The sequence below is a fragment of the Lynx canadensis genome, chromosome B1 (genome assembly GCF_007474595.2).
Source record: "Lynx canadensis isolate LIC74 chromosome B1, mLynCan4.pri.v2, whole genome shotgun sequence".
NCBI classification, from domain to species: domain Eukaryota; kingdom Metazoa; phylum Chordata; class Mammalia; order Carnivora; family Felidae; genus Lynx; species Lynx canadensis.
This window is the reverse complement of record NC_044306.2, coordinates 25,499,794-25,526,557: the sequence shown is the minus strand read 5'-3', so window position 1 is coordinate 25,526,557 and position 26,764 is coordinate 25,499,794. Positions and strand designations below refer to the sequence as shown.

The following is a 26,764-nucleotide window of genomic DNA, read 5'->3' as shown; positions in this document are numbered from 1 at the left end:
AGTCACATGTGTCCACTTAAATGAAAATGAAAATTTAAAATACAGGTCTTCAGCCACACTAGCCACATTTCAAGTGCTCAATTGCCACATGTGACTACCATGTTGGACAGCATAGTTATGGAGAATTTCCATCAATGCAAAAAATTCTATTAGTTGTTCCGTATGTTAAGGAGGCAAGACTAGGGCTGAAATCCAGGGTATTATTGAGGGTGGAAGGCAAGGCAGTTGGGTTTTCCCAATACTGTCTGTCATCATTAAAACTGAACCAAGTCTAGGGGCGCCTGGGTGGCGCAGTCGGTTAAGCGTCCGACTTCAGCCAGGTCACGATCTCACGGTCCGTGAGTTCGAGCCCCGCGTCAGGCTCGAGCCCCGCGTCAGGCTCTGGGCTGATGGCTCGGGGCCTGGAGCCTGTTTCCGATTCTGTGTCTCCCTCTCTCTCTGCCCCTCCCCCATTCATGCTCTGTCTCTCTCTGTCCCAAAAATAAATAAAAAACGTTGAAAAAAAAAATTTTTTAAAAAATAAAAAACTGAACCAAGTCTAGGCCAGGTACTTGACCATACCCCCCTTTGTTTAAAAAAAAAAAAAAAAAAATACATGGGGCTTGGCCTCCAGAATGGCCCTCCTTTCCCCTATGCTCTCCAAATTCACATTTCTCCAGCACTAGCATTTTGGGTAATGTAATGTTTTCCTTCTTGGTCAGTCAGCATATATAATGTAATTTATTCTGAACATGATAATCACTCTATTTCTATGGGCTAAATACAAATCAGTATTGCCAAGCTTAAGATCAATAAACAGATAAATATGCAAATGTTTACCTCTTTTAAGCTTTCTTTGCAGAGAGGACAATACGGTGTATGATCTAAACAGCGCTCAAGGCAATTCTTACAGAAGGAGTGTCCACAAGGGGTTGTTACTGGCTCAAAAAACAACCTGAAATCAACCAAAATACATGTTTTCACATTAAACTATCCATGGAGAAAAGTGAAGAAATAATGGAACCATAAGACTAATCTCTATTTGAGGAAGAAGGAGCGTCTAGTGGGCAGGAGAGGAAGGAAGGGGCAGTGATACATACAATTATCCCCTCCTGAACCTTTTAAAAGTTCTCCATCAACAGGGGTACTACTCTGCCAAGGGGTGAAAGCTATACTGACCAATGGAACAGCCCACATGGGAGCTACTAAACATTTGATATCTGGCTGGTCCAAACTGAGAAGTGCAATAAATGTAAAATGCACATAGTCTCTGAAACTTGGTGTGTAAAATAAACAATATGAAATATATAATTATTGTTGACTAGATTATTTCTTAATAAGCCTATAAAAGCCTTACTATATAAAATCCATGAAAAAGAATAACCCAATAAACTTTACAGTTAATTCGTAAAGAAGTATTAGGCTTAATACCAGTAAGTAATGAACAATATAGAAATACTAATTTTACTTACATGATAATTATTTCCTGAAACATGATACTTCGGAATTTCCTAGATAAAAAGGTACTTGAGAAATCATCTGGCCTAATGCCCTCACCTCACAGGTGGATGAAGCAGTCTAGGCTCAGAGATAAGGGACCTGCTCAGAACACAGCTCGTTCTTACCAGCCTGATGTGGCCAGCCACCAGGTCTCCGTGCACTGTTCCTCTGACTCCACCACAACTCAAGTAAATGGAACATGTCTTTCAAAACTATTAGTCTTCTAGAATTACAAGCATTCTACACAATGGAAATCTTTTTTCAATTATTTTTATTATTTTTTTAATTTGTTTTAAATTTACATCCAAATTAGTTAGCATCTAGTGCAGCAATGATTTCAGGAGTAGATTCCTTAGTGCCCCTTATCCATTTAGCCCATCCCCCCTCCCACAACCCCTTCAGTAACCCTCAGTTTGTTCTCCATATTTAGGAGTCTCTTCTGTTTTGTCCCCTTCCCTGTTTTTATATTCTTTTTGTTTCCCTTCCCTTATGTTCATCTCTTTGGTCTCTTAAAGTCCTCATGTGAGTGAAGTCAGATGATTTTTGTCTTCCTAATTTCACTCAGCATAATACCCTCCAGCTCCATCCAAGTAGTTGCGAATGGCAAGATTTCATTCTTTTTGATTGCCGAGTAATACTCCATTTTGTGTGTGTGTGTGTGTGTGTGTGTGTGTGTGTATACACACACCACATCATCTTTATCCATTCATCCATCGATGGACATTTGGGCTCTTTCCATACTTTGGCTATTGCTGATAGTGCTGCTATAAACACGGGGGTGCGTGTGTCCCTTCAAAACAGCACACCTGTATCCCCTGGATAAATGCCTAGTAGTGCAATTGCTGGGTGGTAGGGTGGTTCTATTTTTAGTTTTTTGAGGAACCTCCATCCTGTTTTCCAGAGTGGCTGCGCCAGCTTGCATTTCCACACAACGGAAACCTTTATCCAACTTGACTTAAAAAGGACTTTATAGTTAAAACAAGACAGAATCATATATATACAACACGTTGTTAGCATTTTTACCCAAATCTAAAACCATGTATGTGTCTAAGTTTCAATAATATGTATAACTTTTATAGTCCTTTACAATATGTAAGTCATTAGATTCTTACAACACCTGCAATATAGGCTATGGAAATACCCCACTTTGTAAGTAACGAAAATCCAAATAATGTTCAGAGATTACCTGCCCAAGTTGTGAAAGGTAAGCCGAGAACTAAAATTCATATCTTTTGATTTTTAGCCCAGTATTCTGTCACTTTAGAGTAGATTACCTTTATGTACTCTGTATTTTATTTTGGTAATATAAAATATGCATCTTTATAAAATTTTATACACTTACCTCATGCAGAGAGAACACTCAAAATCTGCAACATCTATTAATTCTTCTGGGATGTCACCGTAAGTTAATGAAAACGTACAGACTTCATTGCGAGTTTCTATTAAAACAAAGAGGGTTATCATCTTTAGGAAAAAGTTTAAAGACCATTCTAAATAAATAAATGTGTTCTAAGTGAGTGTAGTGACATTTTTACCTCCTTGTTTTTTAAGCTTATTTCTTCCGTCTTCATCTACAATCACATCCTGGTCTAAAAGAGACAACTTTCTTTTCAGCAGAGCACCTTTTTCTTGAACAGAGAGTAGAGGTTCCGAGGACACTCTTTTTAAACAGTCCTCTCTGGCAGGCATTTCTGTTGAATTTATAGCCTGTGCTGACCATGCACGGTTTAAGCTTCCTTTGATAAGCTCTGAAGTGACCTCTGGTATTTCTTCGTTCTACAAAAGTACAATAAACAAGGGTAACTGTATTGCGGCTCTCACCACGAACCAAACTGAAATGAAATTCCACTGTCTCAGAATGTTCTTTTTACCATTCATTTAAAAGCACCAACTTTTAATTCTAAAACCCTGATAAATAAGTCATTTTACTAGTAATTACAATATAGCCTTAGACATCAAGCTGACATGTTATAATGAGGTCGATGCAGTTATGCTAATATAGTTGTTACAACCCTGAAGAAACTAAAATAAATACCATGTTCTACATTTCCCATGAGACTAAAGTTTTCTGATATTCAGGTGACCTAAAATTGTGATTAATGAACACATATTTTACATAAAAGTTTAGTGTAAAATAAAAGGCTACAGACAAAAAAATCTAATTCAGACCATGCTTAATAGATTCTATTTCTTGAAACCCAGAAAGTGAAAATCTTAACCTGTAAAAAAAACAGATGCACTCAACCCATGAAAATCTTTTCTCACCCCTTACCTGCTCTGGGCTAAGCTCTGTGGCAGAGTGAGACTCTTCCATTACTACAGGAAAACCAAAAGGTTTGTTTTTAATACATGGCAATGAACTCCAGGAAGAGTCCTTCAGGCCTTCTTTTAAGTTTTCAGGTGACAATAAATCACATAAAATCTGTAAGAGAAATGTAAAGGTAATGGAAAATGTATGATTAGGGATAATTTAATATAAAGTTATCTAAGAAACTTTAGAAAATTCACAGCAGACATTGTTTTTAATGAGCAGAGGAGGAAGAGATTAAGCAATAAACAGAAATGCCAAACCATTCAAAAGTCTTGTAAAACCACGGTGTGCCTGAATGGGGTCAGATCACGTCAAAGAAATAATTCAAAAGAAAAGCATTGGAGTGGCTAGACTACCAGCCTAGAAGTTACCCAAAATTAAAACTGACTTTTTAATGGAGGATTATAAAGAGATTTTTGAATGAGAGAGAGAGAGAAGGACTATGGGAAGGGCAGACAGAGGGAGAGAGAGAATCCCAAGCAGCCTCCGCGCTGTCAGAGCAGAGCCCAGCACAAGCTTGAACTCATGAACCATGAGATCATGACCTGAGCTGAAACCAAGAGTCAGACACTTAACCGACTGAGCCACCCAGGTGCCCTGTAAAAAGAAGAGATCTCAAGAGAAGTAGAAAATATTTACCTCTCAACATTAGTGAGTCCCAGCCTATCAAGTTCACAGTTCACCCCAAAGTATACTTTAAGACTGGACTTAGAGTGTTTAAGTGAATTAAAGAACTTGTAATTCTAATTACAAAACTCTTAAAATTCCACTTATTTACCCTGAATTTAGCTTCTCACTGAGTAACCTACACGGGTAGCCACGATTGCCCAGCTCTCTCGGTTGGGAGCACCATATGGCAGCTGTCCCTTAACAGCTGTGAGTTAACCTGGGAGGCAGCTGTCCCATCAGAATTTCTGGGTGCTTCTATCAGGAATACATCTTAAACAAAACCATGGTAGGTTAAGCGAGGGAAGAACCTGGCTAGAAGGAAATGAGTAGGACCCAAATGGTTGTTATTGTCGAATAAACTATATTAAATGAACAGCAGAGCATTTCTTAAAGTCTAAACGTGGATGTTTAGTTTTTCAGTTGCACTACCTCTCAAACTCACAAAAATCAGATTACTCCTGAATCATTGCTATAAGGTAAATAAATAGGAGATATATTCAACGTACATAAAAGTGCTTATCTGGTAGGAGCTCAAGCAATATCTCCTTTAATGAACAAACAATATTCCCTTTAAAATTTGTATGTTTTTACTTTTCTCCTGGCTTAAAAAAATGCATTAAACACTCAACTACTCTAGAACCCAGCAACTCCACTAAGTATTTACCAAAGAGATATAAAACTTATGTTCACAAAACAACTTGTTCAAGAATGTTAATTCATAGCAGCAGCTGGTAACAATCCAAATGAAAATCACTATTAACTGTGAATACCACAAATTGTGGTATGTTCCTACGATGGAATACTTAGTGAACAAGAAAAAATTGTTGGATAGATCCCAAAACTATGATGTTCTGCAAAAAAAGCCAGCCACAAAAGAGCACACACTGTGTGGTTTCACTTGTACGAAGTTCTAAAATAGGCAAAACTACTCTGTGGTAATAAAGATCTAAACAGTAGTTGTCTCTGGGAGCAGGGACAGAGGCGATTTGCTGAAAAGGGAATGACTGGACTTTCCAGCATGGTGACAATAGTCTATATCGTGCTGTTACATGGATGTTTAATTTCTCAAAACTCACCAGACTGTAAAATCCATGCAGTTTATTATATGTAAATCATACCACAATTTACAGAAAGCGTACTGGGAGAAAACCAAATATTTCAAAGTATCACTTGTTTTGCATTTACCTGACCTTATTAAACAACAAACAAATGTTTACAGAAATATAAGGATGTCTAGTAGCATAGAAAATGCAAAATTATAAGCCCTTAAAAAGGTCGGCAGTGTCCCCAGGGAGATACCACTAACAAATATAAAACAGTTGGAAAACACATGAGAGTAAACGATTTTTTGTTAAATCGATGGGCTGGAAGGTATATGCAAGCAAGCCTCAGAGAAGATACGCAGAGGTTAGCTGTATGTACGAGGCATCCGGGACCTGAGAAAATTTTCAAAATTCTCATACTTCAAAGTGCACAAGAATTTTCCTAGGTGTTTGTAAAACTATGCCTGAATTCCAGAGATTCTAATTCCAAAGGTCTGTGGTGAAGTCCAGGAATCTTTATACTTACCATGCCCCTAAGGTGATTCTAAATAAAGCCACAATTTAAAAAACACTATAGAGGTGATAAATAACACGGCATGTTTTAAAGATATTGAGGAGAACATCGTGATTGGGCACTGCAATTGTATCGGGGTAGGTTTTCCAAAAACACTTTTCAAAGGCTCTAGTCTTTCCAGATACTCTAAATAAGTTTGACAAAATTTGAATGCTACCGTCATGTTAGTACAGCAAAAACTGAGAATTTCTGAACAAACCTGTTTAACCTGGTTTAACCCAATGTTTCCCAAAGTCATTTAATCAGAGAACCTCCTCCCTTTTTTCTTAACACCAACTAACACACCACAAAACAAACTCTGGAAAGTGATAGATGGATTACTGAAAAAATTAAGGAAGAACGAACCAGGGCAATACTATGGGCAACCATGGAAAATAAGCAAAACTTAGACTGGAAATTAAATGAAAAAAGCAAGTCAACAAAAATTCCTGAATAGGAGCCCCAAAGTGAGAAAAGAAAGAGTAGGAAAACTTATTTGAAGAAGTAGTGGCTGAAAACTTCTCTAACCTGGGGAAGAAAACAGAATTTCCAGATTCAGGAAGCACAGAGTTGCAAATCAGATGAACCTAAAGAGATCCAAACCAAGACACATTATAGCTCAAACGGGACAGTTTAAAGAGAGAATCCTAAGAGCAGCAAAAGAAAAAAACTTATTACACAAAAGGGAAACCCCATATGGCCATTAGCAGATTTATTACCAGAACCTTTGCAGGCCAGAAGGAAAATGGCATGACATATTCAAAATGCTGAAGCTGAAAGGAAAAACCGTCCACCAAGAGTTCTCTACCCAGAAAGATTATCATTCAGAATTAGAAAAAAAAAAAAAAAAAAAAAGATTAAGAGTGTTCCAGGCAAGCAAAAGCTAATGGAATTCATCACCACTATACTGGCCCTACAAGACATGTTAAAGGGACTTCTCTAAACTGAAAAGAAGTGGCACTAATATTAACAAGAAAACATATCAAAGGAAAAATCTCAGGGGGAAACATAAATATACAGTAAAGGTGAGTAGAGCAACCACTTATAAATAAAGCAAATATGAAGGTTAAAAGACAGAAATAGTAAAATTAACTGAAATTACAATAATTGGTTAAGAGATGTCTAAAATAAAGAGATGTATAAGGTGACATCAAAAATATAAAAGGTGAAGGGGGAGAAAAATGTAGTTTTGGAATGTGTTCAAACTTAAGTTGCCATCAACTCAAAACAGACCATTACAAAGTAAGTTATATGTGAGCCTTACAGTGACCACACAAAAACTGACAGTAAATATGCAAAAGAAAATGAGAAAAGAATCGAAGCATAACACTAAAGGAAACCATCAAACTACAAGGAGAGAAAAAGGAGAAGAGAGAGGAATGATGAAAACAGGCAAACAATAATTAACAAAATGGCAACAGGCACATAACTATCAATATTTAAGTGAAAACAGACTATACTTTCTAATCTAAAGACAAAGGGTGGCTAAACAGATAAAAAACCCAGATCCATCTACATGCTGCCTACGAGCCACTTACTTCAGGATACACACATTGTGAAAGTGAAAGGATAGACGTTCCAAGCAAATGGAAATGAAAAGAAAGTTACACGCTGTACTCATAGCAGACAAGAGACTTTAAAACGAAGACTTTAAAAGAAGGGCAGCACATAATAATAAACAAGATTCAACAAGGAAACATTTATAAGCATATGTACATGCAACACAGGAGTACCAAAATATGCAGCAAATAAAATGAACCTAAAGGGAGAAACTGACAGCAATAATAATGAGGGACTTTAACACCCCATTTACATCAATGGATAGATCATCCTGATAGAAAACTAATAAGGAACAATTGGTCTCAAATGACACATTAGACCAGATGGACTTAACAGGTATATACAGAACGTTGCATCCCAAAGCAGCAGAATACACATTCTTCTCAAGAGCACATGAAACATTCTGCAGAACAGATCATGTTGAAACAAGTCTCAAATTCAAGAATACTGAAATCCTATCAAGCATCTTCTAGAACCACAATGGTATTACACTAGCCATTACAAGGGGGAAATAAAACTGAATAAAAATAACCCAAAATGTGGAGATTAAACATCATGCTACTAAACAACAAATTACTCATCAAAGAAATCAAATAAAAAAAAAAACAGCTAGAGACAAATGAAAATAGAAATACAACGTACTGAAATCTTTAGGATGCAGGAAAAGATGTTCTAAGAAGTATACCTCAAGAAACAAGAAAAATCTCAAATAAACAATCTAATTTTATATCTAAAGAAGCTAAAAAAAGAGGAACAAAGCCCAAAGTCATAGAAGAAAGGAAATAATAAAGATCATAGCAGAAATAAATGAAATAGAGACAAAAAGAGGGAAGGTCAAAAAATTAAGAGCTGGATCTTTGAACTAATAAATAAGATGGACAAATGTTTAGCTAGACTAACCAAAAAAAAAAAAAAAAAAAAAAAAGAGAGAGAGAGGGCTCTTGACTTAGAAAGAAATAGAAAATTTGGACAGCCCAATTCCTGGCAATGAAATTAAATCAGTAGGAGCGCCTGGGGGGCTCAGTTAGTTAAGTGTCCAACTCCTGATTTTGGTTCAGGTCATGATCTCATGGTTCCTGAGTTAGAGCCCCACATCTATCAGTGCAGAGCCTGCTTGGAATTCTCTCTCCCTCTCTCTCTCTGCCTCTCCCCTACTTGTGCACGTTCTCTGAAAATAAATAAACTTTTAAAAATAAATAAAACATTGTATAAGGTTGTTTAAAAAAATTGAATTAGTAAACAAAAACGTCCCAACAAACAAAAGTCCAGGAGCAGATGGCTACATAGAGGAATTCTAACCAAATATTTAAATAAGAGTTAATGTCTATTCTCAAACTATTCCAAAAAATCAAAAGGAAGGAAAGATTCCAAATTCATTCTATGAGGCCAACATTATTCTGATACCAAAACCAGATGAAGACAATACAAAAAAAGAAAACTATAGGCAAATATCTCTGATGAATACAGATGCACAAATCCTCAATAAAATATTAGCAAACAGAATCCAATAGCACATTAAAAAAAATCACTCATCACAATCATGTGGGATTTATTCCTGGGATACAAGGGTGGTTCAATATTCACAAATCAATCAACGTGATACATCACATCAATAAGAGAAAGGATAAAAGCCACAGAACCATTTCAATAGAGGCAGTAAAAACAATTGACAATTCATGATGAAAACCCTCAAAAAAGTAGGTTTAGAGGAAATATACTTCAACATAATAAAGACCATATATGAAACCAGAGCTAACAACATACTCAGTAATGAAAAATTGAGAGCTTTTCCCCTAAGGTCAGGGATACGCAAGGATATCCACTCTCAACACTTTTGACATAGTATTGGAATTCCTAGCCACATAACCGACAAGAAAAAGGAATAAAAAGTATCCAAATTGGTAAGGAAGAAGTAAAACTTTCACTATTTGTAGATGACATGATACTCTATATAGAAAACCCTAAAGACTCCACCAAAAAACTACTAGAACAGACAAATGAACTCAGTAGAGTCATAGGATACAAAATCAATGTGCAGAAATCTGTTGCACTTCTATATACTAATAAGCAGCAGAAAGAAATCAGGAAAACAATCCCACTTACAAATAATTTATTGATAATTGATAATCTTATTAAAGTAATAAGATACCAGGAATAAACCTAACCAAAGAGGTGAAAGACCCGTATTCTATAAACTATAAAACATGGAGGAAAGAAACTGAAGACAACACAAATGGAAAGACATTCCATGCTCATAGGCTGACGAACAAGTATTATTAAAATGTCTATACTACTCAAAGCAATCTACAGATTTAATACAATCCTTATCAAAATACCAACAGCTATTTTCACAGAACTGGGACAAACAATTCAAAAATTTGTAAGCAACCACAAAAGACCTCGAACAGCCAAAGCAATTTTGAAAAAGAAAAGCAAGCTAGAGGAATCACAATTCCAGACTTCAAGATCTATTACAAAGCTGTAGTAATCAAAGCAGTATGGTACTGGCACAAAAACAAGACAACAGATTAATGGAGCACAATAGAATACTCAAAAATAAATACATGATTTCTTGGTCAATTAATCTTCAACAAAGCAGGAAAGAATATCCAGTTGGAAAAAAGACAGTCTCTTCAACAAATGGTGTTGGGAAAACTGGACCACTTTCTTACACCATACACAAAAATAAATTCCAAATGGATTCAAGACCTAAATGTGAGACCTGAAGCCATAAAAATCCTAGAAGACAGCACAGGCAACAATATCTCTGACACTGGTCATAGCAACATTTTTCTAGATATGTCTCCTGAGGTAAGGGAAACACAAGCAAAAATAAACTATTGAGACTACATCTAAATAAGTAGCTTCTGCACAGTGAAGGAAGCCATCAACAAAACAAAAAGACAACCTCCTGAATGAGAGAAGATATTTGCAAATAACATATCCAATAAGGGGTTAATATCCAAAACATATAAAGAATTTCTACAGTTCACCACCCCCTAAAATGTAATCCAATTAAAAATGAGCAAGTACATGAATAGACATTTTTCCAAAGAAGACATAAACCTGGCCAACAGATACATGAAAAGATGCTCAACATCACTAATCATCAGGGAAATGAAAATCAAAACCATAATCAGATATTGCCTCACACCTGTCAAATGGCTAAATAAAAAACACAAGAAATAACAGGTGTTGGCAAGGATGTGGAGAAAAAAAGAACCCTTAGGCATTGTTGGTAGGAATACAAGCCGGTGCAACTACTATGAAAACTGTGTAGGTCACTCAAAAAATTAAAATAGAAATACCTATGATCTAGTAATTCCACTACTGGTTATTTACCCAAAATGAAAACAGTAATTTGAAAAGACAGATGCACCCCTATGTTTACTGCAGTATTCGTAATAGGCAAGCTATGGAAACAACAGATGAGTGGATAAAGATGTGTGTATACACACACATATATAATGGAATATCACTTGGCCATAAAAAAGAATGATATCGTGCCATTTGCAACAATATGGATCTACAAGTTATAATGCTGAGGGAAATAAATCAGTCACAGAAAGACAAATACCATATGATTTCACTCATACGTGGAATTTAAGAAACAAAACAAATGAACAAAGAAAAAAAGAAACAAAACACAGATTCTTAAATATAGAGAACTGGTGATTGCCAGAGGGGAGGTTGGTGGGGTGGAGGTGAAACAGATAAAGGGGTTAAGAATACATTATCATGATGAGCTCTAAATAATGTATAGAATTGTTAAATCACTATAGTGTACACATGAAACCAATATAACTGTATGTCAATTTTACTAGAATAAAAAATAGTAAAAGAAAAAAAATCTGTCAAATCCAAAAAAAGAGGGCTCAGAGAAACAAAATGAGAAATGAGACGTTACAAATGACACACCCAATAATAAGACACTACTACAAACAATTATATGCCAACAAATTGGACAACCTAGAAGAAATGAATAACTTTGTAGACATATACATTCCTCCAAGACTGAGTCATGAAGAAACAGAAAATTTGAATAGATCAATCACTAGTAAGAAGATTGAATCAGTAATCAGAACCTCCCAACAAACAAAAGTCTAGGACCAGATGGCTTACTGGTGAATTCTACCAAACATTTAAAGAAGATTTAATACTTGTCCTTCTCAACTCTTCCAAAAACTTGAAGAAGGAACACTTCCAAAATAATTTTATGATGCCACCAAGCTGACAAGAACACCACAGAAAAAGAAAATTACAGGCCATTATCAGTGATTAAAATTAATGCAAAAATCCTCAACAAAATATTATTTAACTGAATTCAACAATACAGTAAAAGGTTCATGCATGATGATCAAATGGGATTTATTCCAGGGATGCAGGGATGATTAAACAACCAATCAATCCAATCAACATGATACATCACATTAACAAAACAGGATAAAAATCATATGATAATCTCATTAGATATGGGTTTGACAAAAGTCAACATCCATGTATGACAAAAACTGTTAAAGTAGATACGGAGGGAATGCACTTAAACATAAAGAGGCCACATATGACAGACCTGTAGCTAGCATCATACTCAGTGGCAAAAACCTGACAGCATTTCGTCTATGATCAGGAATAAGATAAGGATGCCCATTCTCACCACTTTACTGATCATAGTACTGGAAATCCTAGTCACAGCTATTAGGCAAGAAAAAGAAATAAAAGGCATCCAAATTGGAAAGAAAGAAATAAAATGTCACTATTTGTAGATGACATGGTACTACATACAAAAAACTAAAGATTCCACAAAAGACGTGTTAGAACTAATAAAAGAATTCAGTAACTTAGCAAGATACAAAACCAACATACAGAAATTTGTGGCATTTCTATAAATTAATTAGGATTTATCAGAAAGAGAAAATAAGAAAATAAACCAATTTACAATTGCATCAAAAATAAAATATTGGGGAATAAATTTAACCAAAGAGGTGAAAGATCTATACACTCTAAGACCCTGATAAAAGAAAGAAACAAATAAATGGGAAGATATACCATGATCATGGATTGGAAGAATAATATTATTAAAATATCCATACTCCCCAAAGCAATCTACAGATTGAATATAATCCCTATCAAAATCCCAATGGCATTTTTCCATCCAATTAGACCAAGTAATCCTAAAATTGTAGAAAACCACAAAAGATCCCAAATAGCCAAAGCAATCTTAAGAAAGGAGAAAAATGCTGGAGCATGCTCCCTGATTTCAAACTATAGGACAAAACTACAGTAATCAAAACAGTACAATGGCAGCATAAAAAACGGACACACACACACTGATGGACCAGAAATGAATCAAACCCATACATATATGGACAATTAATTTACAACAAAGGAGCCAAGAACATGCAATGGAGAATGAATGAGTCTCTTTAATAAATGGTGCTGGGAAAGCTGGATAGACACAGGCAAAAGAATGAAACTAGACCAGTATCTTTCACCATACATAGAAATTAACTCAAAATGGATTAAAAATGTGAATTTAAGACCTGAAATCACAAATTCCTAAGAGAAAACATAGATGGTTAACTCCTCAAGACAGGTTTTAGCAGTATTTTTGTGGATCTGACTCCAAAAGCAAGAAAAAGAGCAATAATAAACAAATGGGATTGCATCAAACTAAAGAGCTTCTGCACAGTATAAGGAATCATCAAAACAAAAAGGCAACCTACCGAATGGGAGATTTTTGCAAATCATGTATCTGACAAGGGATTAATATCCAAGATATATAAAGAACTCCTACAACTCAACAACAAAAAAACCTAATTAGAAAATGGGCAGAGGATCTGAATAGACATTTTTCCAAAGACATACAGATGGCCAACAGGAACATAAAAAGGTGCTCAGTATCACTAATCAGGGAGATATAAATCAAAACCACAATGAGGTATCATCTCACAATGGTTAGAATGGCTACTATCAAAAAGACACGAAATAACAAGTGTTAGAGAGGATGTAAAGAAAAGCGAACTGTTGGTGGTAAAGCCACTATGGAAAACAGTATGGAGATTCCTTGACAAATTAAGAACAGAATACCACATCATGCAGCTATTCTACTTCTGGGTATGTATCTTTAGAATGCAAAAACACTGATTTGAAAAGATTTGCATTCCTATGTACATTGTTATGCATTCCTATGTACATGTAGCATTCTTTACATAGCATTCTTTACATAGCATCCTATGTACATATGCATTCCTATGTACATGTAGCATTATTTACAATAGCTGAGAAACGGAAACAACTTAAATGTCCATTAATAGATGAATGAAGATACAGTATACATATGCGATGGACTACCACTTAGCCAAAAAAAAATGATATCTTGCCATTTGTGACATCAATGGACCATGAAGGTATTATGGTAAGTGAAATAAGTCAGATGGAGAAATGTCAACATTGTATGACTTCACTCAAATATGGAATCTTAAAATAACAAAAAACAAAAAAAACAAAAAACAGATAGACATGAACACACAAAACAAAAGGAAAACAAATTCCCAGATATGGAGAACAGATTGGTGGTTACCAGAGAGGAAGGGGTCTGGATAAAATGAGGGAAGGAGGCACTGTATGGTGATGAATGGTAAATAGACTTTTAGTGGTGATCTCTTTGTAGTGTATACTAATGTTGGATTATAATGTTGTACACTGAAACTTATATATGTTATATACCCATTTTGTTTCAATTAAAAAAAATTTCTGAGCAGGAATATCATGATAACAATATTTAATTAAGGATGGTTAGTCTGGCTGCAAACAAACTATCAAAAACACCTAAATTTAAGCAAAAATAATGCTTTTAAATATCTGTGAATGAAATAGTTTGATTTCAGTAAAAACTCAATATACTAAGTATATGAACCTTAAAACCACTTGTCAAACTGCTACTAAAGTTGACTCATGGACTCCTTATGCTCTTTCCCAAGATTCCAAAAAAGCATTTTTAAAAAGACCTATGTCTTAGACGTGCCTTGAACTATTATAGTTGGTAAACCAGTTACCTTTTCTACTTCTAGCTTTGCAGGTGCAAAATCTTCATCAAGGGCTAAGCATTGAAGAAAGAGTTGTAAGGCATCACCTAAAAAACCAGCATCATGGAGTACTTTTCCTTTCCTGAAGTAGACCTTCAATGAAAGCACACATACACAACCTTTACTAACAGAATTATTTCTTAGAAATCCATATCAAGGAAAATAAAAATGGTCTGCTTGGAAATGTGCATTTTGAAACTCTAAATGACTCTGAGAGTCCGAAGCATTTCAAAGGTATATTTACACACTTCCCTGGAGAAGCACTTCTGGGAAAATGACTTCAAAATCAAATTTCTAATTATATCACTTCAGTAATAAATCTAGAGACTCTTTTTTTTTTTTTAACAGTTTTAAAGTTGTGCATACAGATTATTTCCCTTGTTAATATATATTTGCCTTGGGCATCATGGGATTCTGTATCACTTTCCTTATTAATTTAGAATTTTTACAACATCCTTACTATTGTGTCCTCAAAAGCATGGTTTTGAACGGGAAGAAATCATATAAAATAGTAACTTCCGGCTTAAAAGGACATATATGAGACATGAACTGATTTGCCTTGGCAATTTAATAAAAAGGAGAATTAATAAACTGATTACTTATAATATACTTGCCTCAAGTCTTTTTTAAAACCATATGGGCAAGGCAACCTCCATTGTTCCCATTTACTGCATTAAATCACTGCCTAATCTGATCCCCATCGTTATGCCTCAATTTACAGCCTGAAGGACCTCTTCTCTTTCCATCAATAAACTTCCTTCATCAGTTTTCAGTTTGGCTCCACCTTTACAATGTGACCAGTTTTATGTGACGAAATTCTGTATAATAAGATCTCTTATTTTTTTTTTCCCTCTGTGCCTGAATTCAGGCTGTTCTTTAGTTAGGAAATAGAGGTCTCTTATAATTAAAAAAATTGTTAGATAGCCATCCACTCAAAATATTAACCCTAGATTTCTAGAGCTCCATATACTTTAAGAGTCAATCAATCTATTCTGTTAAAACTTATAACCATAACTTAATGCATGCTCCCTACAGGTTAAACTTGAAACGTATGCAAATGTGAAACAGTAACTTTACCTCAGGCCAATTTGGCAGTTCCAAGAGAACTGCATTTAAATCTTCTATGGCTGCTTTAAACTCTTGGAGACCAGCATATGATTCCGCTCGGTAAATTTTGAGAGTCACATCGCTGGGCTCTGAAACACATGTTTTATAAAGGTTTATTTTAAAAATATTATTGTATAATCTACAAAATACATACCAGATTAAGAACTGACTTAGTGATTCCAGCTAATAACCACCAAAGTACAATACAGGTGCAACCCACTTACATGTTGAGTTTTATCTAGAAGTTTTATCACATGACTATTAAGTAGACATTGTGAGCACAGGAAATGATGGTTTTTAAGTACTGGAAATATTTTATAATATGAATAATCACCTTAAAGAAAATGAATGTTTTCTTAAAATAGGGCATTCTATACAAATTTGAAAAACGGGTCTTAGATGTTTAAAGATTTATCTTTCAATGATAAATCTTATGCTATGATAAATCTTAATTTTTTATACCTTAAATTCTAAGTCCTTACTTATAAACAACCATATATGTAACTAGTGCACACTGTACAAAGACTGACCAAGATTGTCTTAGGCTCAAACTAGTAACAAAGACTAACCAAGGCTCAAACTTAGGAGGGTATACACTGGTCCTGATTCTGGAGGAAGTGGGGTGAGAATTTAAGAGGTCAAAATTTGAATTCCTGCCATTTGCAAACACTGGTATTGGATCATCCCAAAACAGATTTAATTTCAAGTATTTCTGAGGAAAAAAGCTTTGTCGATAATTTCACTACTACCCTCTACATCTTTACCTGAGAAACCAAAGTAGTATTCAATAGCATTCAGAATTTTGGTTAGCTGGTTCACCTATATGATACTATAATCAATTACTGTAGGTACACAGATCGTAAAACTGAAGTCTGAGCCAGAAACTAATTTTCAGTGCATCTAGACAAAATTAATCTGACTTTTCTTTTAAAGCTATTCATCTTTGAAGCCTTCAAAAATGTATGCTTACCAACTAAAGCTTTCATCATGAAAAGGGCATAAAGACCCCTAATGCCTCATTAAAAAGACAAAAAAACCCACTAATAAAACTCCCCAAGAGCTCCTTGGTTTACTCTAGTTTTTAAGGGACTGCTTTCCTACAGGTAAGTCTCAACAATGAAATTGGCCTTTTTCAGCTGATGCTTAAGAATTGGAACTAAGTATCTCAGGAAAATATTTCATGCTTCCCAAATAAAAAAGACATGACTAGAATATTTTGTCTTTTGTTTCTTAAAGTAACATAATTGGAAACCATTATCTCTGAACAAAAGCACATGGAAAGTGAAAGCTCAGTATGATTCATCATCAGGCAAGAATGAAGAGTCCTGGCACAAGGCTTGACCCTGTAGGTGTTCAAAAGATTTTGTTCTTTCCCCATTTTATCCCTTGAAGAGCTTACAATCTAATTAGAAATGTTTATTTTATTGTGAAATGGGATCATGTAATCCTCATTTGACAAACACAACTGGAGTTCAGAAAACAGAGAGCAGCGTGCCAAAATAGTCCAAGAATGAGTAATCAACGCAAAAGCATCTAAAACCCCGAGCCGCAAAGGACTGCTCACCCAGAGCTGGGGTGCTTCCAGTAGCCTCCTTAAGACCCCCTCCTCTGCTCCAGCACCTCAGAGAGAGGGAGTTCACTGTTGCAAATCCTTGACTTTGCCAACTTTACATCCTTCATTTCTTCAATCTGACCCTGGTCTTTTCCAATCTTACTGCTAACAGCTTTTGTTAAGGATCCAGACCCACATCTCTATGATTTTTGCAACAGCTTGCTAACTGCTCTCATTGCCTCCATCCGGTTTTACCCTACTATATCCTCACCATCCACAAGATCAGATGGGTATTTAGTACAACAGACCAATCCCTACACACCCGGCATCTGCCCATCCCTCCAGCCTTTCTTCCTGCATGGTCAACCTCCCCCTTTGGGCTCCAGTAATACCTAAGCTCACCCTGCCCCACACGTGCCATTCTATTTCATGCCTCCTTCCTTTGCTCACAGAAGTCCCTCCTTGTCACAGCTCTGCTTCAGTGCCACTCTGCTGCCCCATGGTCTGGGGAACGGTTTCTCATCCAGCACGACTCCGCTCAGCAGTCTCTTCTCAAGATGCTTTAGCCTGAGCCCGCCTTCACTTGGCACATCGCAAGGATCAGGAGCGGCAGCCCTGAGGTCACACCGCCTGGGTTCAACTCCAGGCTCCTCCACTTGCTCGGCATGACTGGGACAAACTGCCAAACACCTCTGTACTGTTTCCTCAGCTATAAAATTGAGGATTTTTTTAAAAAAATTATTTGTGTTTAAGAAACACCACTTGGTGTATACTATTCTAGATGACTTACACCTTCAGAACAATCCTAGTTGGGTCTAGCATAATCCACATTCTCATAGATAAGAAAACCAAGCACAGAATTTAAGTACCTGGCCCGTGATATAAAAACTGAGAAGTGGAGGATTCAAGATTCTCTCAGGCAGTCTGGCTCCAGGGTACTCGCTTGCACTTCTATGCAGATAACAGCATTTACCTCCCAGGACTACTCCAGTGCAAGTTAATGTATGCAAAACACAACAGACTTGGTACCTTGCAAGTGTTCGCTGTATGATCATGTTCCTTCACTCTATGTGCACTGCATTCATTTTAAAATCTATTTTTGAGCTCCCTCCATTATTTCCTGTCTTTGTGTTCTCAAATCCCGGCTTTGCTAAATGTTTGCCGAACAAGGGGAAATTCATTAAAATCTGTCCCCTTATGCTCCTTAATTCATGGCTCCCATTTTCTCTTAGACCTAGTAATATCATGAGTCATCAGGCAAATTAAAAAAATGAAATAAAATTCTGCTACACATCTGAGGAAATCAGGTCTTTAGCAATCTGAGGAATTTCATGGGCTGAGGAACGTTCTCTGGAGTTCCAATTCCTCATCTTTGTTCTAATCCTTAGGGGTAAATGGTCAGTAATGGGTCTATGGGTTGTTTCCTTAGTTCATCTTCAAGAAACTTTGTTTCAGATTATAAAAGTTATAAAATGTTTACTTATAAAAATTTGAAAAATATACAATATTAAGAAATAAAAACCTTTCTCCCCATCATAAAGAAATAACTAGTATTGGCATAAAACATACCTTTCTCCTCTGTGTGTAGATTATATTTGTAATTTTATAGTTTTATGAAATCTACCATATATACAGTTTATAACCTGCTTTTTTGCCAATGTCATTAAATTCACATGATTTTTAATGGTCGCAAAGTATTCTACCATGCTCACAATTTAAAAATGTCCAACTCAGCATTTACTTCCAATGTTTGCTAATATAAAAAGTACTATCATGAACATCTATCTGTATGCCTTTACGTTATCTGCTTATTTCCTTAGTCACAGTCTACAAAGATGAATGGCAAAGTTTTCAATACATTCTGCTAACCCTCCTTTAATAAAAACTTATTTTATATTCCCACAAGCTATGTATTTTTGTTTCCTGGAAAAATACAAAAAAATTTATTTTAATGGGCTTAAACTTTAATAAGTTTGACCTTTACAATATATACTTATTGATTACTTAGATTGTGTATGCATAAGAATAAACCTTCCATGTTCATAATCTTTTACTTGTTCTTCGGAGTGTTTTTTTTCTTGGATTTCTGTATTGAGCTATTTCAACAATTTCAGCAGCTAACCAAAATGCCAAATTTCTTTGCTTTACTTTTTCAAGTTCAGTATAGTAGGACTTTGTTATCATAAACTAAAAGCTGCCAATTGACAAGTTATTAGGCGGTGATTAATAAGGTCCAGGAATAGTAACTGCATACTTAAGATCATAACCACTGGATTCAGAACATCCATCCGGTTGAGATCCACTTTGGACAGTCTATCTTACTCTTTAAACCTCAGTCTCCTCGAGGACCTAGAGAATGCTGGTGACACATCTTCTGACTGTCGTGAAGACTACGTAAGACCACGCATGTTGACAACACAATGCCTGCCACACAAATGCTCAATAAACGTTAGTATTACAAAACATTTCTAAATAAGTTGGATAGCAGTGAGATTTGCTCTTGATACAAGGCATTAGGAAAAGTACTTTCTTTTATCCAAATAGATCTTTGCCAGTGAGCAACATCTTTAGGGATCAGTAGTGCAGACTGAACAAAAGGAGAAGAGGGGCGCCTGGGTGGCTCGGTCAGTTAAGCGCCAGACCCTTGATCTTGGCTCAGGTCATGATCTCTGGGTCTGGGAGTTCGGCCCGCATCTGGCTCTGCACTGGCAGCATGGAACCTGCTTGGGATTCTGTCTCTCTCTCTGCCCCAAACCCTAATGTATGTACGTGGCATGCACACACACACTCTCTCAAAATAAATAAGTTAAAAAAAAAAGAGGGATGCCTGGGTGGCTCACTCGGTTAAGAGTCCAACTTCAGCTCAGGTCATGATCTCACGGTTGGTGAGTTCGAGCCCTGTGTCGGGCTCTGTGCTGACAGCTCAGAGCCTGGGGCCTGTTTCAGATTCTTTGAGACCCTCTCTCTCTGCCCCTCCCTGACTCGTGCTCTCTCTCTCTCAAAAATAAATAAACATTAAAAAAAAAAGAGAGAGATAGAGAGAGGAAGGTGAAGAAAAAAAAAAAAGAGAGGGAGGAGAAGAAAAAAAAAGACTGATCCTATTCTACCAAAGTGGGGGAAATCTGAACAGAAGTTTCCGTATTGCATTTTAGAGTCTAAGTCATTCATCTTGTACAGTAAAACACAGTACAATTTTGAAAAATATCTCTCCAATGCGAGTGGTAGAATACTATATAAATTCATTTAAAATTTCACACGAATATATCTAAGCCTCTTAGAAATATTCCACTAAACAGAAAAACAATTCTGAATATACCAAAGGTTAATGTACAAATAACTAGAAATCTAAGACAATGGAGTTTTGGTAAATTTTTCATTGTCTGATGAATCAAAAAAGATAAAAAATGGCATTATTTAAAACAGAAAATATAATATTTACATAACCCCTTTTCCCATCTTCTGTATCAATGAGTATGCCATTTAACTGATCCTTGTAGTGATGCTGAGGCACTGCAAAAATCCTCAAACTTAAGTTAAAGTAACATCCTTAAAGAAAGGATGAATCAAAGATCTACCACGTTATAGGGTCTGTTTGTTAGAAGTCAATTTAGCAATATAAACCCCTGTTGTAGTGATTTTCAATAAATACCGATTTGCTACAATTTTAAAGGAAACACACAAAAAAATACACATTCTGTAAGGACAGATATTTTATTTTGTTCACTTCTATATTTCCAGCACCTAAAACAATGCCGTTTATGTACTAAGTACTCAGTAAGTATCTGCTGAAAAGACAGTATGGATACTTGAGATTTGATTTTATGCTAATTTTTTTTTGAAAGAGGGAGAGGGACAGAGGGAGAGAGAATCTTAAGCAGGCTCCACACTAAGTGCGGAGCCCAAGGGTGTCCGACCCAGGGCTGGATCCCAGGGCCCCGGGATCGTGACCTGAGCTGAAATCAAGAGTTAGATGTTCAACCAACTGACCCACCCAGGGGCCCCTATATGCTAATTTTTTATATAAATTTTAGTCTTAGAAGCAATATCCACTGCTTCTACCTTTCAGTTCCAACTTGGTTATTTACTTGCCTCAAGGAAGTCACTGAAAAGTCTTGGAGCTCCCATCTTCAGTCTGTGAATTAGCAATGCGAAAGCTGCCCTCCTAAATCACATGAGCTTTCCTAAGGATCAGTTAAGATAATGGAAACGAAAATATTTTGTCAACTAGGAAACATCATATAAACGTCCAAGTGTTTACAGTTTCAAGTGTCTTACAGATTAAGTTAGGACACGCAGAAGTTTACTGATAAAATAAATTGAAATTTCTTCACATTAACCTAGTTAAGATATTAAACACCTTCATATCTTCTTTAAATGTATTCAGTAGATACGTATAATCTGACTATTCTTTTTATAACTAAAGCCTTGCAGTATCTGTATTTTATCAACGTATGCTAAAAATGTTACTAATTCATATATACAGGCTAGAATCAAGATTCAACCCTCACTCGGGTACTATTATTAATGTGGTAGACAGAAAAGAACAGGACTTGACATTACAAAGTTTAGATTTTAATTTTAGCCAAATCGCCTTCTGGCTGTAGCACAACTTTCATATTTTAAAAACATTTTTGTTACTATTTACTAGGCATTTATTCTCCCAACAGCCCTAGGTAGCTGTTACTACTGGTATCTATCTTGCAGATACCATTCTCGCTTTTTCAGATAAGGAAACCAAAACAGACAGGTTAGACAACAGGCCCAAGGTCAGAGAGTAAGTGGAAGGTTGCCCTGGGATTCAAACCGAGGCAGTCAGCTAGCTTTAACCACTAGGCCACACTGCACCTCCACTTCTAAATGCCTCAGTTTCCTTCCGAGGATTCTTTGTGAAGACCAAATGATATAAAAAAATTTTTTAAATGCTTAACAGGTTAAGAACTACATAATTAATTTTAAAGACAAAAATTTACAAGTATTTTAAATACACTATTCTCCCCCTTATGACCTTTATTTTTTTCTTTTAATCAGTTCAAACTGTTACTTATACGGTTCTTTGGGTGAGACGGGTGTACACAGGGAAGAGGCAAGCCAGCATACAAATTTATTAAAAATAAAAGGAAAATAGCATAGCAAAGTGAGATCACTTCAATAGGCTCTTATGTATAAAGATTCCATGTAGAAAAGACTTTTACATAATATTCCTGAATACTAAAGAGACAAAGTTATGAAACATCTGAGAGTTAATACCAAAAGATCAATAGATTAAATGTTATCTAAATATATTTCAATTCAACAGAAACTTATGTAATCTCAATGGGAAACTTCTGATTTTGGCAAAGGTTTTCAAGCTTGCCTTTCTTGTCAACAGGGATAAATTTGGACGGGTGTGGGCTAACTGTAGACTAGATTATCTTTCTCTAGTTAATAGTATTTAGTTCTTTCATCATAAGAATTCTATGAAGAAATTATAGTGGTCTTTCTTCTCATCAGCAATAATGAAAAGTATCTATCATTAGTAACCACAGAACTGTACAATTATATAAACACATTTCAAATGCCTATCTAGCGAACTAGCTGACTCTGAAAAGTCAAAGCCTAATAATACAGATATATAACTCTACTAAACATTTTTATTTACCCCATATATTGTTAAACACTTGGTATCTATAGTTGACCAACCACAATTTGTTAGCTGTAAGGTTTTTTTTTTTTTCCTTCCCACTTTGCACTAAAAATTTAAGGGATGAAAAAAATTTTTCTTCATTAGTAACATTCAGACACACTTTTCAGTATGGAATTCATGACTTTTGAAAGACCTCAGAGAATAAGGGAAAAGAAGCTAATGAGGTGAAAGTCAAAAGACTTGAGTTCTAGTTCTGCCAAAGTAAGACTTAAGTAGCTAAATAGGCAAAATCCCCGTGGGCAGTCCATGCAAATTGGAAAAAGGAGAGAAAAGGTCTTTTTTTCTTTTCTGTTAAAAAAAATGTCTTTAACCCAAGGCCCAGAGTCTTCCTTAATTAAAAGATTACTGGTTAGAGAATATTAAGCCAGACCTTAATTAGTAAATGTGCTCACTGTTCTGTAGATTAGGATATGAATTTTTATGAAGTGTCTAATTTAAGAGGTCAAATTAGTAATTAATACCGCATAGTGCTGTCCATAAGTTTCATCCTTTGTTTTATACGAGTGACAGGAAGGAAGGAAGGAAGGAAGGAAGGAAGGAAGGAAGGAAGGAAGGAAGGAAGGAAGGAAGGAAGGAAAGAAAGAGAGAGAGAGAGAGAGAGAGAAACTTCCCTGGAAATTTATATCAAACACTTTCATTGGGTGAGCTATAAGGGCAGAATGGGCCCTGGTGCAACATTTAGGAGAAATGGAGAATATGATGTTGCCTCTAAGACCAGCTAGCTGTGTGACTCTGGACAAGTCATTTCACTGCCCTAGCTTCTGCTTCATTGTTGAAATGAGGCCCATGGCCTAGATGGTTTGTGCTTCCTTACTCATGCTCCATTTACCCAGAGAGGCAGAGCTGTCTGTATTAGAATTCTGTATTCCAAATACTGTTGTTCTCTTTCCTTCTATCATTCTATTCCATTTTATAACTGCCTACACTTCCCATAAAGATACTGAAAGACTATGAACATGTGCCAAGTTTATGCTTTGAACTCCAAAGGTATTAAGTAACTCAATGTATTGTCACTAGTTCAAAATGACTAAGCACTTAGGATAAAAGACCTGCAAAAAGATCGTTTTGGTGACACAGTTTATAAATTTACCTAATACCGGTTTATATTTTAGACGTCTGTTTTCTCGGGGATAATTCCCTCAAGCATTATTTCATGCCAATAAAGACACTACTCTTGCAATATACTTATTTAACACAAGGTTTAACAGAGACACTATTGACATTTTGGGCCTGACAACTGTGCGGGAGGCTGTCCTGTGCGCTGTAGGATGTTAGCATCCCTAGCCTCTACCCACCACATGTACCAACCAGCACTACACCCACAAGGGGTGTCTCCAGTTATCACCAGATATTGCTCTAGATAATGTCCCCCGGGGCGGGGGGGCTGCTAAAATACCTCTGGTAGAGAACCACCGATTGACTTAAAGTAGTCTTCATTTCACCTAGGTAAGTCCGGCAGGGTCCCCTTTGGCAGCCCGAAACCACCTTAAGGAGTGCTAACCTAGGTTAGGAAGCCAATGCTGCTTCTTGGAGGCAAAGAAACAAACAAAAGACCTAAAAGGCTTTTCCCCACAGCTTGATCAAGAGTGGAAAGGCAAACAAAAGCGTGTCAAAGAACTCGATCAGAGACTACCTCTTTTTCTTTACCGAGAACTAGCAGTGTTCGGAAAGTAAGCACACGTGTGTTTATGAAATAAGTATTATTTGAAATAGGCAGGTAAACCATCAAGAGCAACCAAGGTTGCAGACGTTTCAGGTAAGACCTAACACCCCCGGGCAGCTCCGACACCCGCCCCAAACCCAGTGGCCGGCGGGGCCTCCCGGAGCTGGGTGCGGGCGCCGAGCTCCCGCCACGCCCACCGGACGTCACCCGTTACACAACCCCCCCCCCCCCCAGCTTATGCAATTCTGCCCTCCCGCGGCTTCAATTGCCCCAATGACTTTCGTGCGAGACGACGGTAAACGTTGCACGCCTATCCTCCGGTGGGGAGATCCTCTCCCCGCCCCGGCTGTCGTTTGCCGGCGGCGGGCCCGGCCCGGCCCGGCCAATTACCGGAAAGAGCGCGGCAGGAAGCGAGCGGCCGCTCGGGCTCGCCCAACTTCCACCCCATCCCGCGCTCCGGCGGCCTCCACCGGGCCACCCGCTCCGCTCGGGACGCCCGCTTCAGACCGCAGGGCCGCGGCCAAGGGAACCCCGAGCCTGCGCGCCCCTCCCCGCGCCGCGTCACAGTCGGCTCCGAAGGCGATCCCCATTGTGACCGAAGCACCCCGGGGCGCCGCCCCCTCCCACACCCTCGAGGACCCCGAAACCCCACGCACGGGAGTCAGGCAGCCTCGGGGAGGCAGAGACGCCGGGCAGCCAGCCCGTCGGGGAAAGGAGGGTGGGGTCGCCCGGGCCCACGCCGCATCCCCGCGCGGTCACCTGCTCGAAGCGCCTCGCAGGCGGCGGCCAGGGCCTCCCGGTAGCGCCCCTGGTGCAGCAGCTCCCCGAGCCGGCCGGCCGCGCGGGCTCGCTCCCGCTGGCCCGGGAACCACTTCTCGGCCAGGTGGTTGAGGACGACGCTGGTTCTGAAGCCCGAGGCGGCGATGGCGGCGGCCAGAGGCGGCGGCCGCGGGGTGGTGCCCTCAGCATCTGTGGCGGCGGCGGGCGGCAGCCGGTCCCGGCAGAGGCGGCAGCGGGCGCGGAGCTCTCTCCGCAGGCAGCGACGGCAGTAGCTGTGGCCGCAGGGCACGGTCACCGGCTCGCTCAGGAAGCCCCGGCAGCCCAGGCAGCTGAGCAGCCCGCCTGCGCCGGGGTCCGCGCTCGCTCCGAGGGTCGCGCTCCAGCCCAGCCCGTGGCGAAGCCGGTAGTTGAGCACCAGGCAGTCCACCAAGGTGCCGAGGCACTCGGGCCTGACCGGGGCCCCGCGGCGCAGCGCCGCCGCGTACGCCTCCAGCGCTCCCTTCAGGTGGCCGCCCAGCGCCAGCAGCTCGCCGCGGCGGAGCAGCAGCTCCCAGCGCTCCGACTCCGCCGCCGCGCGCTCCAGCCGGTCGCCGCTGCCGCCGCCCACTTCCCAGAACCGGCCCCGGCTCCGCGGCGTGGGGGCCATCTCCCGGCTCCCTCCGGGGGAGCTCCTCGCCACGACCGGAGAAGACATGGCCCGCGGAGGGCTGCTCCTCCGCCGCCGCCCGCCGCCACGGTCGCGGAGCCTCCGGGGCGCGCGGCTCCGCACGCGGCCCGCGAGCTGGGGGGCGTGGCGCGCGGACACAGCGGGGCGGCGCGCGCCCGGGAAGCCCCGGGGGCGGGGCCTGGCGGGCGCGGGGCGGGGCGGGGCTTCGCTAAAGCGCCCGGGACTCCCCCGCACGGCCGGCGCCCCGGTCCCGGAGGAGCCTCGCGCCTGGCCCCGCCCCCTACGAAGCCCCTCCTGGGGAGAAACGCGAGGTCAGATGATCCCCCAGCGGGGATCTAATTGGCTTCTCCCGAAACTGGGGCCTGGCTTGTAATTGAACAAAGCCTCTTGGAACCCAGGCCTCCGCCCCTGTCGCCAATCCGCGGGACAACTACCTTCACCTGCCAAGGCTTCTCTCCTGATGCTTGCTTGGTGGGCGGTTTTTCTGCCAGGCGTCTGGCCTCCCGGGACTAAAGCCCAGATCACCAACAGTCTCCTGACACACCGGGCTTCCTGAGTGGCGACTCGCCCCCTTTTCCTGGCCGGTGGGAGCCTCCCGGAGTAGTAGTCAGG

The 26,764-nt window shown here is 38.9% G+C and overlaps 1 protein-coding gene across 2 annotated transcripts in view; it reads right to left on the bottom strand.

Annotated features, from left to right (window-relative positions):
* Positions 1 to 26,240, bottom strand: part of LONRF1 (LON peptidase N-terminal domain and ring finger 1) — a 37,731-nt gene extending 11,491 nt beyond the window's left edge. Inside the window, exons 1-7 of one of the 2 annotated variants that reach the window (XM_030312253.1) lie at positions 25,465 to 26,240; positions 15,778 to 15,896; positions 14,671 to 14,793; positions 3,752 to 3,901; positions 3,015 to 3,255; positions 2,822 to 2,918; positions 820 to 934 (exon numbers count right to left, since the gene is read on the bottom strand). In XM_030312253.1, coding sequence (XP_030168113.1) covers positions 820 to 934; positions 2,822 to 2,918; positions 3,015 to 3,255; positions 3,752 to 3,901; positions 14,671 to 14,793; positions 15,778 to 15,896; positions 25,465 to 26,179 — 1,560 coding nt within the window. In that variant the 5' untranslated portion in view covers positions 26,180 to 26,240. The remainder of the gene's footprint in view (positions 1 to 819; positions 935 to 2,821; positions 2,919 to 3,014; positions 3,256 to 3,751; positions 3,902 to 14,670; positions 14,794 to 15,777; positions 15,897 to 25,464) is intronic. The other variant, XM_030312251.1, reaches the window with a different exon arrangement.
* Between the last annotated feature and the right edge of the window lie 524 nt (positions 26,241 to 26,764).